General features: G+C 38.3%; 2 protein-coding genes across 6 annotated transcripts in view; one reads left to right on the top strand and one right to left on the bottom strand.

The window, feature by feature from the left end:
- The first annotated feature begins 537 nt into the window (after positions 1-537).
- alox5a (arachidonate 5-lipoxygenase a) lies at positions 538-10685 on the top strand. Its single transcript, XM_015045208.1, has 14 exons — positions 538-1514; positions 2799-2997; positions 3087-3168; positions 3232-3354; positions 3904-4010; positions 5203-5375; positions 5482-5628; positions 5712-5912; positions 5992-6078; positions 6843-7021; positions 7134-7255; positions 7468-7568; positions 7671-7841; positions 7978-10685. Exons 1-14 carry the CDS (start codon positions 1365-1367, stop codon positions 8155-8157), a joined length of 2022 nt encoding a protein of 673 aa, XP_014900694.1. The 5' UTR covers positions 538-1364; the 3' UTR covers positions 8158-10685.
- A 1205-nt stretch (positions 10686-11890) lies between these two features.
- The window catches only part of marchf8 (membrane-associated ring finger (C3HC4) 8), a 90091-nt gene continuing 82010 nt past the window's right edge, over positions 11891-19971 (bottom strand). For 4 of the 5 annotated variants that reach the window (XM_015045210.1, XM_015045213.1, XM_015045211.1 and 1 more), the window contains 4 exons: positions 18180-18360; positions 17164-17299; positions 15319-15333; positions 11891-12682 (listed from right to left, as the gene is read on the bottom strand). In XM_015045210.1, the coding sequence (XP_014900696.1) occupies positions 12378-12682; positions 15319-15333; positions 17164-17299; positions 18180-18360 (637 nt within the window). In that variant the 3' untranslated portion in view covers positions 11891-12377. The remainder of the gene's footprint in view (positions 12683-15318; positions 15334-17163; positions 17300-18179; positions 18361-19971) is intronic. The other variant, XM_015045212.1, reaches the window with a different exon arrangement.

Here is a 19971-nt window from a genome sequence, read left to right as displayed (position 1 = left end):
GCTACTTTGTGTTGGTTTGTCACACAGAAGGTTGTTGCCATTTGTGGTTGTTGCGTAGCAGAAAGTGAAAAAAGTTCTAGAAAGCACCCATAAATGATTGAAAAGTATATTGTTTTAAAATGACTTGAACAAAGGGAGACTTTATTATTCATACATTCAACATAGTGAAGTGCAATAAGTGTTTTTATTTCAATATAAAATACATTTTCATTGTAAGTGTTCCTTACTTCTTTGGGGTGTAATTTCACACTTTGTGGAGAGTTTGAAGCCGCCATCTAGGAAACAGAATAAAGTCTGGAGCAGCTCATCATCCTCTGATAGCTGCCACGTCTCTTTTCACAGTGCTGCTGTTTCTGAATGCGCAGATACTCATGTATGTTCTGTGGAGATGCTTTTCAGTCTGTTTGATGTCGCATAAAGCAGATAAAACATTTTGAGAATTACGAGCGTCTGAATCTCAGGATTTATTCAAAGTTTCGTTTGGATTGCTGAATAACCGATGTGCAACACCATCTCCTTTGTGCCGCACCTTCCGCCTTCTCCGTTTTCCATTTGACTGGGTTTCGGACTTATGGAGGATTCCTGTTACTCTTTATGTCACAGTTTTATGGCTAAAACCACGGCAGGGCTGTGTTTAACATTTGCATTTATTTTACTGGCACAGAAATACACTGTTGTTGAACAACATGCACTAATTTGACTGGTAAATGAATGAGACTCATTTCCTTATTATGAGTAAAATCCAGATTAAAAACTATAATTACGTTTTATTTTTATCTTTGCAGAGAGAAAAAAAACCCGAACTTTTGTTATTTTATTTATTTATTTTTGTTATCTCCCACTATCTAGTGCCAGGTTGGGATGTTTTCCAAACTGGCACCACGATTTGTTTCTAGCTTTCTGCCCCTTCACTTCCTTATGTTCTCCAAAGAGCCTGTGTGTGTTTGTTTGTTTTTCCGTCTCAGATAAATGTACAATGATGTCTTTATACTTCTGACACCTCGCCTCACCATCGTTCTGATTAATCTAAATAGAAAAATCCCCTTCACAAGTTGTGCAGACCCTCTTCCTTTGTCACTACGTTTTTCCAAACTGATGTCATATTTATATCATTAGGAAAATGCATAAGAACCCATGGAAGGTTTTTTCATTTTAAGGGTGGAGACACTGATGACTAGGTGACTGTAATAAATCTCCTTCCTCTTTTGGCCTCATTAGACACTGCTTTAGCATTTTTGAGTTTACGTCAGTGAAGGGCAGAGCTGCATCTGAGCCAAAAGCCTTTCGAGAGTAACACTGTTGCTGCTTCTTCACCTTTAGACGGCATTTGAGCATTTTTTGGTCCTGGGGTTTTGTGACCCGCCATGCCGTCGTACACAGTAACTGTTGCCACGGGGAGCCAGTGGTTTGCAGGGACGGACGATTATGTCTACATCACCCTGGTGGGTACGGAGGGATGCAGCGAGAGGACACTGCTGGACAAACCCCTCTACAACGACTTCGAGAGGGGGGCGGTAAGTGGAGTCACTGCAAAGTGGGAGCCGCGAAATTTCATTCTTTTTTTGTTTTGTTTTTTGGATGTTCTGTACAAACGCGTGCTTTAAACGTGAGCGGCCAGGTAGTTGGAAAACAGAGAAGTTGTAAAATAAGGTAAACTTGGTATTTGAGGAAGCATTCGTGAACTTCTGGAAATTGCAAAGCCTGCGGTGATACGTCTCTTCTGCTTACTCATATAGCAGTTTACAATTTAAAAAGGACCATGTTTTGACAGAAAATTACTGATTAACTTTTAATATATTTGAAACACTCGAGGTTTTTTATAATCCAGTTTAATTTTAAGGTTCTTCTCCAGATACATTATCACAAAAATGTTTTTAACATCAGAAGCAGGAAAAAAAAAAACTATATGTAACAAGAACATTGATTATATAAAAAACTTTTTTTAAGGTTTAGATTAACTGTGCTTTTCAATCCAAAATTCATCATGACATTTTATGTCTAATTCTTTTTGAATTTCGGAGGCTAATCTAAATCAATGCTGAGAATATTAAATTTAGTAAAAGAGACTTGAATAATGCAACCTTAAAGTTGCATTGTCACTGCATTTCTTCATGGGGCAGTGACAGGAAAATAAGTTTAGGCTTACTTCAGAATGAAGCGGGTCAGACTAACAAAAAGGAAAAAAAAAATACTTGTCAAATTTCAGAACAAATAGATAAATTTATAAGGAATATTTACATTTTTTTTGTATGAAATTTATAGTAAATTATGGAGACCCTTTTTTTAACATTTAAACTAAAGTTATCCTAGATCTGACAAGCATTTCTGGAGCAACAATCCTCAAAAAAGATTAAAAAAAAAAAAAAAGAAGAAGAAGAAGATAAAAATAATTTAAAAAACTGGATACTGTTTTATGCACAGTAGAAATGGTAAAATTAAAAAAAAAAAAGGGGGGGGGGGATGAGGGTCAGGGCATTAGGGTTATGGTTGTTTCATAGTTTAGATAAACGATAAGAAAGCCTAAACATTTTGTAGAAGTAATTTCATCCATGAATGTCGCTGTACTGCACACAAATATAGTCAAATTGCTTGGACATTTCTAAGCCACATTGACTTGACTAGATCTACGCAAGCTGTTGTTGAACATGTTGAACACACGCTGTTTTAAAAAAAAACAAGTCTGAGATTATCTTTAACTTTTTTTTTTTTAACTTTTGTTTTAAAAATGTCAGATTCTGAGTGAGTGAGCTCATTTCCACAGCCCATGTTTTTCACAGTAGCCTCTGTATAAACTACAGGTTGACTCATATAATGTGAAAGTTGATGAGAACTTGGGTGATGTCGTACTGGTGAAGATTGAGAAGAAGAAATATTGGATGCAGGACGACTGGTACTGCAGGTACGTCACTATCAAGACCCCATGTGGAGATTATGTGGAATTTCCCTGTTTCCGCTGGCTGGTGGATGACAAGGAAGTGGTCCTGCGGGATGGACGAGGTATTTACCTATCTGTCTGTCTAAAAAAAAAAAAAAAACTGCCTCACTCATCTGCTGAAGCCCTTACCTTGCTTTTGCATCTTTTCTAGCATTTCTGCCTCAGGATGATAAAACCAGCATAGTAAAGCAGCACAGACAAAAAGAGCTGGATCAGAGAAGAAAAGCCTACAGGTAAGTTTGCATGCATGCATGCAGGAGATCGGGTTGTTTTCATGACATTTATTCTGTTTGTAGATGGAAAGAGTGGCAGCCAGGATTCCCTCTGAGCATTGATGCTAACAGACACAGGGACCTCCCCCGAGACATCCAGTTTGACAGTGAAAAGGGAGTGGACTTTATTCTGAATTACAGTAAGGCGTAAGTAGAACCATGTACACTATACAAAGGGACCATTTTTCAGTAGAGTCTATGTCTGTCTCAGTACAATGAAGAAGGGTTACTTAACCTACATTTGCATTGTGGGTATTTTTAAAATAAAAGGCCTTCATGAAACCTTAATCAGATGCAGAACTGATGCCTCAGAGCATGCTGCTATGTTATAAATTACCTTGGGGAAAAGAAACAGTGGTGTCATTGTGTGTTTATCACATGGGATATTTGCATTGTGCTTTCAGGCAGAAGTTTGAACTTGCTGACAGGCATCATAACAAACAACATCGCGATGTATAAAAGGATATTGTGCAAAATGTGCAATAACTTGTAAATTTAAAAGTTGAAGTACTGATCTGCTTTGTTATTTCAAATCCATTGCTAGAATTGCTGCTTCTATTTAAAAGATCACACCTAGCCTCTTTGACAAAATATCAAAAACCTGAGCCATCAGATTTATTTGTGAAGTGCAACTAAAACTCATTTTAATGATTTAAAAATATCAATAAATTAATAATCCCATTGATGTCTTTTCAGAATTGAGAACTTGTGTGTGAACAGCTTCATGAACATGTTTCAGTCTTCATGGAGCGATTTTGCTGACTTTGAGAAAATCTTCGTGAGAATCAAAAACACAATCTCAGGTCAGACGAACTTTCTGTTCTTTTCTGTAACTGCATGCTATGCTAGTCTGTGCTACCCAATGCTCTACTATGTTAGGCTGTATATTCTAAATTACAATATGTTGTTATTCTATATTATACTATGTTCTGCTAGTTTATGCTATGTTCCATTACACTACACTAAAACATTTCACATTAATTAAAGTTATTACACTACTTTGTACAATGTTATATTATGGGCAATGCTAACATAAGCTATGCTTTGCTATGCTAATATGCGTGGTGTTGTATTATGCTACTGTTTTTTTTTCTTCAAAGTATATTATCAGTTCAGGCTTGCGAAGAGGGTGTGCTCCATGTGCTATGTCTTATGTTAAGTAATGCTATGCTACGCTAAGCTACATTGGGACTATTGTTTTAGATAATGCTATAACAAACTGCTAGGATACTTGAAGTTATTAGGCTACGATAACTTCAATTATATTATGTTAAGCTACATTTTATGTGAAGTTATGTTTTATGTAATCTTACATGATTTTAATGCACCACAAAATGCTATAATGTTACATTACAGAAGCTTTGTTGCTATACTAAGCTAATTAATGCTAAACTGTTACATTATGTTTTTTAATGCCATGCTGTGCTAGCTTAGCTTTAGGCTTTTATACGTTTTGCTCTGTTACCTTTGTTGTGCTTTGTTTAATGTTATGCTGTGAGTCTTGATTTTATGTAGCATAATGTAAGTCTACAATTATTACGTAAAAATAGGCAAAGTTTGGCTAAATTAAAAGGGTTAGCATCACCACACTCTACCTCAAATGGCTTCTTGAAAGAAAAAAAAATACTGATAGTAGTTTTACTGTATTATGTATTATTACTCTTACTTGAGTAAAATGTCAGGCTACCCTGACCACCACAAATAACTTATTCTAGCAACCTACTGTAAGCATTGATTTTGTAAGTTACGACTTTTACTTGAGTAAAACACATGTGAGGCTGTCATTTTAAGATTAATTTTATGTGTATATAAAGTTCAGTAAAATTGAATATTATTGAGAAGTTAATTTGTTTCTGCTAATTATGATTTTCAGATTACACCCAATTAAAACACATTAGCCATATCAAGGAAAACATTTTAGTACAGCAATATGGGCTTCATGAAAAGTATATTTAATAGCTGTTTAAAAATTAATTTGTTTTGCTTGCATTTCAGAGTATGTGATGCAACACTGGAAAGAAGACTTCATGTTCGGCTATCAGTTTCTGAATGGTTGCAACCCAGTGTTGATTTGCAAATGCACCGAACTCCCTGACAAGTTCCCTGTCACTAATGAGATGGTTTCTGTTAGCCTTGAGCGGGACTTGACCCTGGAGCAGGAAATTAAGGTTGATATTTCTCTGTTTTTATGAATCTTTTTGGCTTTCCTTTGACAGTTATAGCTTTTTGATCATCTCTGCTGAAGTGCACTTTAAAGCAGCGTTCTGCTTCCAGGCAGGTAACATATTCATAGTGGACTACGACATGTTAGAGGGCATTAATGCAAACTCCACAGACCCGTACACGCAGCAGTACCTGGCAGCTCCAATGTGTCTGCTGTACAGGAACCTACGGAACAAGATCCTGCCCATAGCTATACAGGTACAGCAAGCTTGGGCCACTGTAGGCGGGACTAATTCAGCTGATTCCTTTCTGTATCTGAACTCTGGCTATGTCTTTCTCAGCTTGGCCAGGATCCAGATGAAAACCCAATCTTCCTTCCCACTGACGGTCAGTATGACTGGCTGCTGGCAAAGATCTGGGTACGATCAGCTGACTTCCAGCACCACCAGAATATCACACACCTGCTCAGGACACATCTGATGACAGAGGTGTTTGGTATCGCCATGTTCAGACAGCTCCCAGCTGTTCACCCGGTATTTAAGGTACAACACTGCCAGGGATAGTTTATTGATTGATAAATTGATTGTTTTATCGAACGGTTGCTTTTCTTTTTGTTCTCAGCTACTCATCCCGCACATTCGTTTTACTATCGCAATCAATACAAAGGCCAGAGAACAGCTCATCTGTGAGTGCGGGATCTTTGACAAGGTTAGTTTCTGGACATTGAAATAATGTGGAATGAGCAAAACGTCTGTCCAAAAGCAACAAGAGAAAATAATAAGAGGGTGTTTTTTTTCCAGAACTGTGGAGAGAACTAAAACCACACTCTTCCCAGGAGATTGTGTTGAATTATTTTTTTTTTTTACAAGTGTTCCTTAGTCTTAGTCACAGGCTACATATTTTAAAGTCATGAACTTTAAAACATGAGGAAAGTAGAAAAATTACAGTTTACAGTTCCTGAAAGACAATCTAAACAAGAAAGAGTGGCAAATTTATCATGTTTTCTTTTCTTACTACGAATCTCTGGGAGTTAGAGATACTGTGCAGCAAAAACTGTGGCTGCTTATATCAGTTTTAGAAATGTCGTTGCAGGAATTTCATTCTTCTTCTTTTTGATGGGATTTCATCAAATTACTATTACTTCAGATATTTCACAACATCTGAAGTCTTCTGAAAAAATACATTGATCAGTCCAAACACTTTATTTATAGACAAATATATTACATCCTTATTATTATTTGTACACAAATTCCAGGTGTTTAGAAATGTTTCTCTGTCGTCCTGATCAAGTTGCAGAAAAAAGTCTGTAAAACTGTATAAACAACATATTTTCAAATCAGACTAGCTTAGCAGATTCAGCTGAGTATTTTGGTTTAGACTCAAATGAAACAAAAAGAAACAGCATTCATGAATAGTTAAACCAAAACCATCTATGCCGAAGGATAAGATGTTTTCTCATGTGCTTTGTCAAGGCCAATGCAACCGGCGGAGGCGGTCACATCCAGCTTGTCCAGAAAGCCACAAAGACGCTGACCTTCAGGTCTCTCTGCTTCCCTGACATGATCAAGAGCCGTGGCATGGACAGTACGGAGGAGCTGCCCACCTATTTCTACAGGGATGATGGCTACAAGGTGTGGGAAGCCACTAAGAGGTGAGAAACAACTTTCTTTCCGGTCCAAAAGTCCTTTTGAAGAAATAAATCAAAAAATGAATTGGGTATACGTTGGGTATGCGATTTATTCCTCTATTACTTTCCCCGGCAGTTTTGTCTCTGATGTGATCGGCATTTACTACACCAGTGACGAGAGAGTGCAGGGAGACGAGGAAATCCAGGCCTTCGTCAAAGACGTGTGCAGCTTTGGGATGCAGGACTTCGATCACTGCGGTACGTTCACTTCACAAACAAACGGTTGCAGGGCTTGGGAGACGCAGGAAAGCTGACTTGTGGTGACATTGCCTGAATGTTGGTGTTGTAACGTCATCCGGTAGTTTATCATCATTTGTGCAAGGGTCTTTTCACAGCGCAGCTTGCAAAATAATTGAGTGGTTTTGTAAAGACTGCTTTCTCAATTCTGTTTGCCTCCAATCTGTGCAAAGAGTTTCCAAAGTCTCTGAAGACACGCGATGAACTGGTAGAGTACCTGACTGTCGTTATATTCACCGCTTCATCCCAGCATGCTGCCGTGAATTTTGGACAGGTAGGTTGTTGAAGAATTTCTTTTTTACTTTTCAAAATAGACAAAAAAAAAAATTAAAAATAGACTTTCCACACATTTTGCTTCTTTGTATGCAATGTGTAGTATGACTGGTGCTCCTGGATCCCCAACGCCCCTTCTACCATGCGGAAGCCCCCTCCGAAGGAGAAAGGGCAGGTCGATGTGAAAACAATCATTGAGAGCCTTCCTGATCGCGGCCGGTCCAGCTGGCACCTGGGGGCCGTCTGGGCCCTCAGCCAGTACCAGGAGAATGAGGTTTGCAGAAAATACAAGCTGCCATTTAAACTGCATAGATGGGAGAGCTAAAATTGACATTTAAAGTTGAATTAAAGAGTATAGATTTATTTATTGCTGCGTGCCTTTTGCCTAAACAAAGTTTCTTTCTGTGCAGTTGTATCTGGGTATGTATCCAGACGAACACTTTATAGAGAAGCCAGTAAAGGACGCCATGGGAAAATTCAGGAAGGAACTGGCAGAGATAACCAGGTCCATCAAAAGGAGGAACGAGGAAAAGAAGCTGCCGTACTACAACATGTCTCCGGACAAAATCCCAAACAGTGTCGCTGTTTGAGGAGCGACACTCGTCTGATGCATATATCGTCTTTCTGTATGTTAAAGAGCAGAAGACATTAAGGTTTCTGCGACGATGGAAAACATTGATTTTGTAATTTAGATTTGTCTACATCGTGAACATGATTAGATATAATTCAGAAAAAACATAAAGCGAAGACTCAGCTGCCATTTGCAGGTAGCAACAAATTGACCAATCAGAGGAGTGTGCTGTGGAAATATGGATTCCACAAAAAGTTCAACTGTTTTTAATCACTCTTATTTTCATATTTATCACTTTATAAATAAACTGATACTTCATCTGTTTTCAACATAGCTCTCTGTTATGGATTGCTAATCATACTTCTGTATCATAACCCTATTTAAAAAAAAAAAAAAAAGATAATGCAGTCTAGTGACTTTGGAGATATGTGCTCTTCAAATAAAACTTTATTGGTTCTGTGTGTTACCTTTATGAATCCAGTTTGCCTATACTGTGAATCATCCCACAAGGGGAAAAAGTCCTATTTATTTTGTATTCTGAATTTACTCTTTATAAATTTAAAGATAATGAAGCCATGTCAAGAAGTTTAGCTAAACAGTTAAGACCATATTATAATGCCCTTTTGCAGGGAATTCAGTAACTCAGTGCAATCTGCTAGGCTTCCTTAAATACCTTAATTAGCAAAATATGACCAACAGAATTGGACTGTATTGTATGAATATTATGACTAATGTAGAATCTGCATTTAAAACGGTCCATATGAATGGACTGGTATGAATTACATTGATTTGATTTATATTTCTGTAAGCTAAGATTGAATTTGACCCATTTATTATGCAGTAACATTTACATAACATCTGTTGTACATTGGTGATATACAAATAAATATAAAGAAATTGTCAAAACTCAGTTTGAATACATTTCTTACGATTCCAGTGAAACACAATTGAATCACAAATGCAGTTCTTTGCCACAAAGCTTAACCACTTACTGCTCGATTTTGTATAATCTGGATTTTCTGTCAAAATTTATAAATTTGATTAGGTGTGACTACAGCATGACCAATAACAAATGCATTTAGAAATTGGATTTACACAATTGAAAATAACCCCAACCTCCTAGATATCAGAAATTACACAGCATTGATTGCAACATCAATCACTGTTGTTGCAATCAACAAGATGGTGATGAGATTAAATTGGAAAACAAATAGAAAAATTTATGTCCCCAAAAGGACTAGATGCATATAATCCAAAATGATATATTTAGATGAATTCTTACGAGTCGCACAAGTCCTGTTAGCTTTACAGGAGCAGTCAAAAACACACAAGTGAAAAAGACCCAACTTAATTTTTATTTGGTTGTTCTTTTTAATTCTACATATTTGTTCAAACATTGGAAATCAACTGAAAACACATCAAGATTTCTCTTAAAAACTTACACTTTTACCAAACTCTTTACAGTTACTACCTCAAAGCAAATTCACAGACAAAAACATGTGGAATGATGTAAGACAGGAGGGGAAAACAGTCATATATGTTCAAGTCCAGTCAGTAGTAAACAAATGGAGCTTTTTAATGCAAGTTCCACTAGTCTCAGACATGATCCAGTTTAATGGAAAAAAAACAAAAAAAACATCAAGGGAAAATACAAGAGAGCCGAGAGTAAAATATTGAGGTTGAAAGAGAAAGAATGAAGCTCAGTTTCCCAGGCATGAATTATGAACAATATGACAGAAATTTGCAAGTGGCGATAATAAAACTTCTGGCTTTTCATGCTTATCTGAATCAATTCAAGTCAAAAGCAAATGACTATCAAAGAGAAATTTACATTAAAACCATCAACTTCATGAAAGGAGCCAGCTCCTGAGAGTTGAAAGTAAGTGGAAACCACAAAGTTGACGTTTAATCTTCTCTCTCAGGGAAACTGCAGCTTAAGTCCGAGGTGATTTTGTTTCTAAAAGTTAAATGTTGTGGCTTTTAGCTCTGGTTGCATATTTAAAACAAGTTCTAACAACTGATTTTAAAAGAAGAGAGAGAGAAAAAAGAAATCACTAAATATATGAATGAAAAACTGTGCAAAAAACAAAAGCGCCAAAAAGATTTTCTCTTGTACATGCCTGAAGAAAAAAGAAAAAGAGGATAGATGCAAGTTGCGTAAAAACTGGTAATAGAAGGGTGGGTTTAAAATGGACAAAGTGTACCATATTTCTGATAAAAATAAATACAAGCACAAAAATAAAGAATTTCGTTTTCCACCCAGAGGACACCCTGACCTTTAAACACCTTTACTTTAGAGTAAAAGAACAACAGAAAAAACAAAACAAACAAACAAAAAAACAAAAAACTTAATTGCACTTTCTTAAATCTGTCTAATTGCACTGAGCCTTTTGGGTTTTGAAGATTCTGGGAAGCGTCTCCGGTTCTTAATCAAACCTGACTTGCGGCGGCGGCGACGACGCCTCTCCTGGCTCATGCTTTCTATTTAAACAGATCTTAAATCACTATGGGCTTGTACATAAATATAGTATGTTTTATCACAAAAAACAAAACAAAGCAAAAAAACAAAAACTGTGCTTCTAAATTATTGCTGCTGCAGAGCAGTAACTCATCCTTATTGGTCACAGATAGCACACTGGTATCGGTGACACTTTTTTAAAAATGTTCTTTGTTGTTTGAATGGCTGTAAAATCTTGCATTGCTGAGTTTCCACAAGTGAAAGAAACAGAGCCTAGAGAAATCAACCGCTGCCTGTTTTAGAGTGCAATTTCAGCTGCGCCCCAGCAGGTGGCGACACAGCCAGCTCATTGTTTTCAAAGTTAAAGGTTGTAAAAGGAAGGATCACCTTTATACCAAATAACATGTAGCTGGATGTAATGTGATGGAAAAAACAACAACAACAACAACCAAGAAATCATAGGCTTAATGCTGTCTGTCTGGTGACATAATACTAAAATAGACAAAATGGAGCATGCGAGTGTCTGGAAACAACTCGACGGCCATTTATCCATTTTCTCCAGTCCTCTAAAAACTCTCTGTAAAAACGGATATGGGTGGAATCTAAATGCCCTGTCCTGCAGAGGCGAAAATGAGGCAAATGTTAAAAAAAAAAGCCACATTAACAATCTGTTGGGTTCTTAATCAGAGCAGGCTGTGAAGGTTTAATTAATTCTGGGCTGCACTGTGGAAGCAACAAAAGAGGAAACTGAAAACAGTGAGCTGTTCATTTCTCGAGGCATGAAGTGGTAATGTCGCATGACTAAGCAAACACATCAGCTCACATTAAAAACTGCACATGGAATATCACACTGTAAATACTGTGTCATTCACAAGATATTAAACCCCAAAAACAACAAAAAGAAAAAGTAATGCTGTTATACACCTGCAGGCTCACATTACCTCCTCAAGACATGGAAATTATTCTTGCAATGTCCAGTTACTAGTAAAAAAAATATTTTTTTTTTTATTTTGTTTATGTTTTTAATCATTTTTAGAAAAGATTACATTCTCAAAGCCTTCAAAAAGTTCATGTGTTGGGGGCAGAGGAATGGGATGTCAACCCTTTCCATTTCCTTCAGCAGGTTTCCCTCCTTTTACCCATCTCAGTTCCTCTTTGTTTTTGCCATCAAAGTGAAGGGGTAAGTCTGTAGGAGTATGTGCATTTGAGGAAAAAGTTTCTCTGTGCTCTTCCCAAGGAACAAAACAAAAAGATTTAGGTCATTCAAGAATAAAAAGGGAGGAGAATTAAAAGGGAGGGGAGTAGTTGTTGTAGAGCTTCAAGAAAAACAAAAAACAAAAAAGTGCTTCAATGCATTTCCGAGGCCCGGTCAGAATTGAACCGGAGCAGAGATGGCAGTATGTGGAACGCTCCAGAGATGTATGGCGGTGTACTGATCCAACACTTACAGGAGGTAAAAAACCCAACTCCAAAAACATGGAAGATGAGCTTCCAGGGAGTCTTTGTGTCTCTGATCTGCTCATCCGACGGGGAACGTGAACATTGCGTGCAGAGTGCCGAGCTCCAGGCCTTGTGTGACATTTATAGAAGTCAGGACAAACAGTCCGGTCCCGGGGAAGGAAAGGTCAGAGTGCGGACGGAGAGTGCAGGTGGAATCGGGAGAGGACAGCGGGTCAGGTCTACCATCAGAAGAAGGGGAGCGACGAGCGCTACTCTTCCCTCCCGCCTGGTTCTACAAGCACAAATGGGTGGGGTGGGGGGCTTATGAAATGAACTCTGTGTCAGACGTGGAGGACCTCCATACTATATTCTTCTGTCTCTGTGTACTGGGAGGAGTTTGTGTCCGACTGGGTAGGGGCCAGTGCCTCCTTGCTCTCCAGGCTCGGCTCCATGAGCGGGGGCTTCTCCAGCGCCACCTTTTTACACGTGTCCGGCCGGTTCTGCACGTATATGACACGGTTGTAGGCCTTGAGTCTCTTCCATAGATGGATGTAGACCTTGCACTGGACGTACATAAAAACCAATCCGCCCGTGAAGCCGATGGCCACCACCACCAGCTTGGTCCAGAAAGGCCATTCCAGGATACCTGAAAATGAGAGAACCAGACAAAAAAAAAAAAAAAAAAGAGGGAATTGTGTGTGAGAGTCAAACACAAAGCAGACGGCAATAAAATGTGCAAAAAGTTTGGAAAGAAAGAAAGAAAAGTTGTAATTATGTGATTCGATGGGATGCATTCTGAAAGGAAGCAAAAAAAAAAGAAAAACTGAGGGAACAGAGAAAGATGGCATGATGAAAAATTTAAAGCAAAGCAGATCAAAGCAGAACTATATTATTTAATTCAAGCTTATATGGAGCAAAGGGAGCCTCACCAAACAACCTTTCACATGTCAAATTATATACCATAAACCAACAAAGTGGAAAGTACAACATTTAAAAAAAAAGAAAGTCTAGAAAGTGTGTCATGTCTATTCAGCCCTTTTTTTAAATTCCTAAATAAAAGCCTTAATATCATCTAACAGAGTTTGCGCCTATATATACTCAGAGTATATTCTCAAAGAAGGAACAGTAATGAGTAGCTGCCAATGTGCTCAAGGCAACTCTGAGGGAGCTGCAAAGGCCTCCGGATCAAGTATGGAGAACATAACCATCAGTAAGTCACTCAACAAATATGGAGGGATTAGAAAACCACCTCTGCAGTTTGCAACAAGTCAGTCTGCTTAGATGAGACCAAAACTAAACCGTCTAAGAGACACAAACAAGCAAAATGGAAATCCAACACCCTGAGCACACCATTCAGACTTTAAGACATGAATGAAGGTGGCGGCAGCAGCATCATGCTGTGGGGAGGACTGGTCAGCAAAATGGGAAGACATATGGAGCAAAACACAAGGCAAACGGTATAAAACTTTGCTGAGGCCGCCGAAGATTCAAGAATAGGGTGGAGGTTCACCTTCCAGTAGGACAAAGTAGGTCAGAGCTGACGGGTTAAAAGTGGCCCTGGACTAAATTTAATCAACAATCTGTGTAAATGATCGAAAGCTGATATTCACAAACGCTCTCAAACTACAACTGGTTGAGTTTGAACTATTCTGCAAAGAAGAAAAATGTTTTAATATGTGGATGTGCAAAGATGTTTAATACATACCCCCAAAATACTAACAGCTGTTATGGTGATAAAAATGTTAAGTTTGCAGGAATGAAAAAAAAAAAAATAAATATATATATATATATATATATATATATATATATATATATATATATATATCCCAGATCTCAGATTTTTTTTTGTGTAAAATGTAAAAGCAGTTATAACTTTACAATTATAAACTACATTGCGTTGGTTTGTCATATTGTATCCATAACATGTATTGAAATTCGCAGTTGCATTCTGTCAAAAAGTTAAATTGAACAAAATCAAGGGTAATCAATACATTTGCTTCGCACTATAGTTGTAAACATCTAAGGAAAATATATGCAAGTTGCTGATTTTTTTTTTTTAAACTAGTAAAATCTTACAACTCTTGATCATTTTCTCAGCATGCAGTGTTTAAAGTCTAGAGCTGCCAGGATTTAATCATAATTTAAAGGGCAAAAAAAAAAAAAATCTACATGAGATGTTATACATGCGTTTATTTTATTACAAGGTTTTGACAGATTTGATTTTCAGTCAACCACTGAGACAGATTCAATCAAAAGCATAAATTTAATATTGTTGAACAGCCGGGTGTCTGACTTGACCCAATTTTAGTAAAGATCTGACTTTGGAAATATAAAATTTGGGATTTGTGAATGCTACTGCATATCCTCATCTTCATTTCTAATACTAAAAGCTAAAAAAAGAGGATGTTTTATTGGATGATTTTCCAAAAATTAAAAAATAAGGAGGATAGAGTGGAAGAGCTGAACAGTATTTGTTGTAGATTTCCTACATTAGAAAAACATTTTGTTTGCCCTAGGGGTGGTTACAGCATTTCTGCTTATTTATTTGGCTCCCACATGCAGCCTTAGGGTTTTCACACAACTGGAAAACACAAATATTTGTCAAAATAATACACGGCACAGAACCTGAAATATTGGTCTCCTACAGCACAGCTAGGAAGGATGTAAAGCTTCAAGCTGGAGTTACCAAGTTTCATCTTTGATGATACAATGTTAATTAAAAAGCAATATTTACCTTACTTTTCTCTCTTGGGGGGGAAAAAAGGTATACATATTTGCAAGCAAACTATTTTGCCCTTATATATTTCTTTTTCAAAATGTCTTTACTGAGAGCAAAGCAGAATCAAAGTCAATTCCATGTTTGTGTAGAGAAACGCGATTTTCGCTCTGATATTAAAAAGGCAAGAAGGCAAACATGATGACTGCACCATTCGAGCTAAAACGACATGTTAGGCACTTTATTATAAACCTTGCTTGATGAAAATTTGTGAACGAAGGGAATTATTGAGTGAAATTACGCTCTACTAAAAACTTCTAGTCACAATGTATAACAGAAGATAAATCAGTGTGTTCTTCGACTTTGTCTGGATTCTGCTAAAGAGAGATGTTGCTTAGCCTAAAATTAAGACAGAAAAGGGTAGAAAGAGAGGGGGACAGGGTGTAAAGTGTAGCTGCAAAATAATTGGATATAATTAACAAAAAGTTGACGGGAAGGGGTAAAAACAAACAAACAAACAAAAAAAAGTACTCTGAAAGTCAAAAGGCCAAAGTGGAAATGTTTACCTGGGATTCTTCGGGCTGCATGAGTAAAGAGAGTGTCACGTATTACAAAACACGAAAACAGATTTCCAAAATTAATATTAGGTCAAACAGTACAAGCGGTAACATCTGACAATGTGTTTCATCAGGCAAAACCTGTTGCACCAATTAAAATTATGAGCAAATGTTTTAGGGTGCTGAACTGGGCAGACATATCGGATTGGTCATCACAGCTTTGAGCAAACTAAAGCATAAAAAAACAGCAGCAGAGGAGCAGCACTGGTGGGAAATTACTGTACATCACCATGGCGACTGAACCTGACAGTCCTCAGAGACTCGGACATTTCTGATTCATCAGGTTGAGCTTAACAAACAGCCTGCTGCTCCATCTGCACACTGTCTCAGAAACGCTGTATGGAGCGATGAGTAACAGGAGACGCACAGCCAGCCAAAGCCATAATGGCTCTGCATTAATGCATCCATCTACATTTTAAGTCCTGATGGTGCTGTCAATAAAGCAGAGTGCTGCTGTCTATTTGCTCAGAACGGATGCAAGAAGCAGCATATCAAACATGTGAAAGAGGTCCTGACCTGCTACTTTATTTGATCAAGTTTCAAGCAATCGCAAAACCCATTTCACTTCGTTTTGCACAATTTTTCACTGGCCCTAGAGAAATTCAGGTTTATTGTTGTTATAGGACAAAGCTACCCAACCTTTCTTTTTTTTAAAAATCAAGAAATTAAAGGAGAGAAGAGAAAAAAATGTTTAAAGAAATGCCCTCTTTACTACTGTAAAAGCCTACTTTACACTTACTGACATGTGCTAAGTTAATTAGACATTCATTTTAATTGTGGCAAATTTTAATGAGTTAATTCAATTTCAACTGCTCCATGTTACGCCAATTTGCAGCTAATGTCAGTCATCAAAATTGACAGATACATTTTTCGCTTGTTTGGTAAGCAGGTCAAGAAAAATGCAAAAGGGGCTTCAACCAACTTCTTCAATAAACTTGTTTATTTTCTTAAGTTTTAAACAACAGTAAAGTCCCTTCATTTTTTGATACTATTTTGGTGAGGTAAGCGGTTACTATGGGGCAAAAATAAATAAGGCAAAACTATTTTTCACTCAACTAGTTTAGACAGTATCATCCAAAAGCAAATGTTAGATAAAACGATGTCCGTAAGAAATATTCATTTAAAAGATAAGTCAATTTCTTTTTATTTACAGATGCCGTCTGTTGCCAGATTTTATCCAGTGCTAAGCTAAAGCTAACAGCAGCAGCTATCAAAATGACACGCATCCCCCCCCCCCTCCCACCCAGGTAAATTACTACATTCATTTCATGCTGAATAGTTGGTCAGCTGCTTTGTTCAGCTTTGGTAATGTACATGCATGTGTCACGACGACAGATGTAATTTTCCCTGGAACACACAGATGGTGTATAATGAATGCTCAGAACCACATGCTCACAAGTCATGCCACATTTGTCCTTGTGAGGATGCTTTTGCTGACTCAGTTTCTTCCTTTTACACCAGCTCACAATGAACTGCCCTGCGTAAACAGATGAGCATTTTTTCCCCCCCCTTCACGAGCCTCAAAGCAAACATGAATAAACGTGTTTTCAATCGCCACTAAAAAGATCTCCATCTCTGCTGTGATTCTGCACACGAATTACACACGACTCTGACCACAAGGGAGACTTTCATGCCATCTTTAGTCTTGTAAATGCACGAGTGAGTGATTTGTAGATTATGGAAAATCGCTACTGAATGGTTCATTCAACACAATGCATGGTCTAACACAGACATTTATCAAAGATTATGGTGAGTCTTTGGAGTGTGTGTGTGTGTATCTGCAACTCTGCTGACCAGTTTTAATTTCCTCTGCCGTTCTGTCGATGAGGACGTAGAGCGACCAAACCACGCAGGTGATTGCGATGACGTGGAAGGTGACCGAGCACATGATCTTCCTTCTCTCGCTCGCCGTCATCTGAAGTTTCTCCCACTGCAGCAGAGGGGAAACAACATGCAGACAGAAAGCAGAGGCAGTCGTTTAAACTTGGCACTTTTTGGCGATGAAATACCGGAAGTAAAACGTTCAGCTGCTGAGGGGAAGACCTGAGCTACACGGCATTTCTTGGCGAGGTTAATAAGACGCAGAAAGAGAAGTGGCACGCTGCAACCCAGCGCACTGGGGAGCAGCCAGCTGTTTGCCAGGCAGCTCTGTTAACAATGCTGGAAAAGAGCCCAGCAATTAAACAAAAAAAAAAAAAAGTAAGTGCTATCAGATTATTACTGTAAATAACTGCTGTGCTTTTTGAAAACGCCCAAATCCATTACTCCAGTCATGAAACTGTCCAATTGCAGGGTGGGTTTCATTAAAAGCGTGTCGCAGCACGACCTAAATCCTCAGTTAAAAGACACCTCACGCCGTGACCATCATCCCCATTTCGTCGCGATCTCCTCTGCACGCTCATGTGTGAAAGACGTCAACATTCACCCATGGGGTTGAGGAGCTATTAGAAGAGCAGCATTTGTTTAAGGCCTTTTGTGCAGTTAATGAGGGGTGGAAGAATTTTAATTAGAGTGTCCGGCTATCTTCAGACCACAGCAATTGATAACAACCTCTCAAAGATGTACGCTTCCTCTAAGCCATTTCAAATGAATCATCTTCCTCCCTTGCAGTGCCCTGCTTCAAAGCACACAGTCATGGTTGTGTTATCTGTGTGACAGATTGGAGACGGTTTTTCAGCTTCGCGGCTTGCCAAATTAGTAAGAACATTTGGAAATGGAGCCAGAACAAAACCCTGAGTGAATTTATCAAAGAAATGGAGCGAGGTTCCGTTGGCTCGTCCTTAAATCAATGCAAACACAGTCAGTCGCACCTTGCGCAGTGGCTTGAGCTTCGTCTCCATGATGAACTCATATTTGCAGAGCTCACAGCAGCGGGTGTCTGAGCTCTTGATCCACTGCTGCAGACAGCCCTGGTGGACGAAGCGCAGACTCCCTGTGCAGTGGCACGGTGTGATCAGAGGACTCTCATCATCTCCTTCACAGTGACAAATCCTGTGAGAAACCAAACATATACGGTCAGCGCATAACCGGAAGAAAGTCGACTGACAAAAAGAAGGCAGAGAGCAAGAAGGAATCGAAAGGTAGACTCGAGTATGCAGAGTGCCATCGAAACATAGGTGGCTACAACTTTCACAATTCAATTTTTTATTTTTTTTTAAACATGTCTGAGAAGTTGTTGGAGTGCCTGGAGGTTTTTTCTGGATGAATTGACTGATGCAGCACTGCCAATCCAATACCTGTTGAATCACACTGCTGGGCAGATGGCTGAAAGAAGTCTAAAAACACTTTTCCCTCAACTTATTAAAAAAATAATAATAATAATCATCATCATCAATTATACCTTCACAAAACCCACTGAAGCAAATGCATGTCTCATATGAATAAGATTAAACAAGACTTGTTTGATTTAGAAAACACTTTCAGTGAATATTCCTTAATCTGCACTACATCTGAAATATAACGCATATTTATGATTTACATCAATTCTGTGTCTCAAACCCAATATTTTTATTTTTTTTACATTTATATCAAAATTTCAACATGTACAATGTTTTTACCCAGTGCTATGAAGCATTTAGAAACCGATTTGACAGCTTGTTATTTTGAAACCTAATTTTTTTTTTTTTATCTTTGTTGCTCAAAAAAAACAACAACCCAAAAAACCCACAAAACTGAGTAGGTATAGGGCATAAAAAACTAAATCTTGATACCAGTCAGTCAGTCTATTTGTTTGTGGAGTCTGTCATTTTAGTTTGTAGCACACTGAACATGATGGGCCGCAGAAAGCCAAGGAGAGCGCCGTCTCAGGAGCTGAGAAACCAAATTATTGACTAGTTTGTTGAAGGATGTAAGAAGATCTCTACACAGCTACATGTTCCTGTGACTACGGCTGAGCAAAGTACCTGCATGGACGCAAGAGGAAAATTGATGGCAAATTGAAGAAATTAAGAATAATAATAATGGTAAGAAGAGAGGCAATAACAAGAGATCAGAGAGAAACTCCAGGATCAAAGTTAATTAGCGTCATATTGCATCTTTTTTTAGTTTAAGCCAAAGTGGACTTAATGGACACAAAAAGGGGAACAACAGTCTGGAAGGCAAATCAGAAAGGAAAAATGCTGTAATTGGCCAAAACGCATGATGGCTGGTGAAAAAGCTTTTAGGATACTGTCCTCTGGATACATCAGACAAAGCTGGAGGTTTTTGACCAATCACAGCTCCATCTTCACCGAATGGCCCTAGAGTGAAACATGAAGCAGGCTTCAGGTTGAATCTGTGGAGGGGACAATAAACTCTCAAGACCATCGAGGTATTCTGGAGCAAAATGTGCTGCCTACTGTCTGAAAGCTCAGTCACACGTCATGTTTCCTTCTACAGTAAAATGACCAAAACACACAGGACCCGGACACACAGTCGGGCTCAGTTTATATCTGGTGCCAACATGTCTGTGGATAGTGTTAAATTCAAATGCAAACGCACGCAAAGCTGCATTAAGGAATGTTTCCTCCAGAGCCAGTTGTGTCTGCACTGCTTTGCCACTTTGAACAATGAGATGCATTCAAAGGGGCCTTACCTGGATGAGTGTGGGGGGGGGGGGGGGGG

Source organism: Poecilia latipinna, unplaced genomic scaffold (assembly GCF_001443285.1).
Source record: "Poecilia latipinna isolate Pla-1442-1.1 unplaced genomic scaffold, P_latipinna-1.0 Scaffold713, whole genome shotgun sequence".
Lineage (NCBI taxonomy): Eukaryota > Metazoa > Chordata > Actinopteri > Cyprinodontiformes > Poeciliidae > Poecilia > Poecilia latipinna.
The sequence above is the reverse complement of the archived record's forward strand: the minus strand, read 5'-3'. Positions and strand labels throughout refer to the sequence as shown.

Bases quoted from the DNA above. Each gene is read 5' to 3' on its own strand.
- alox5a (XM_015045208.1), top strand. From the start codon at position 1,365: ATGCCGTCGTACACAGTAACTGTTGCCACGGGGAGCCAGTGGTTTGCA. The intron at 2,998-3,086 runs GTATTTACCTAT...CATCTTTTCTAG, and splicing joins GGTCCTGCGGGATGGACGAG to CATTTCTGCCTCAGGATGAT. The intron at 7,569-7,670 runs GTAGGTTGTTGA...TGCAATGTGTAG, and splicing joins CTGCCGTGAATTTTGGACAG to TATGACTGGTGCTCCTGGAT.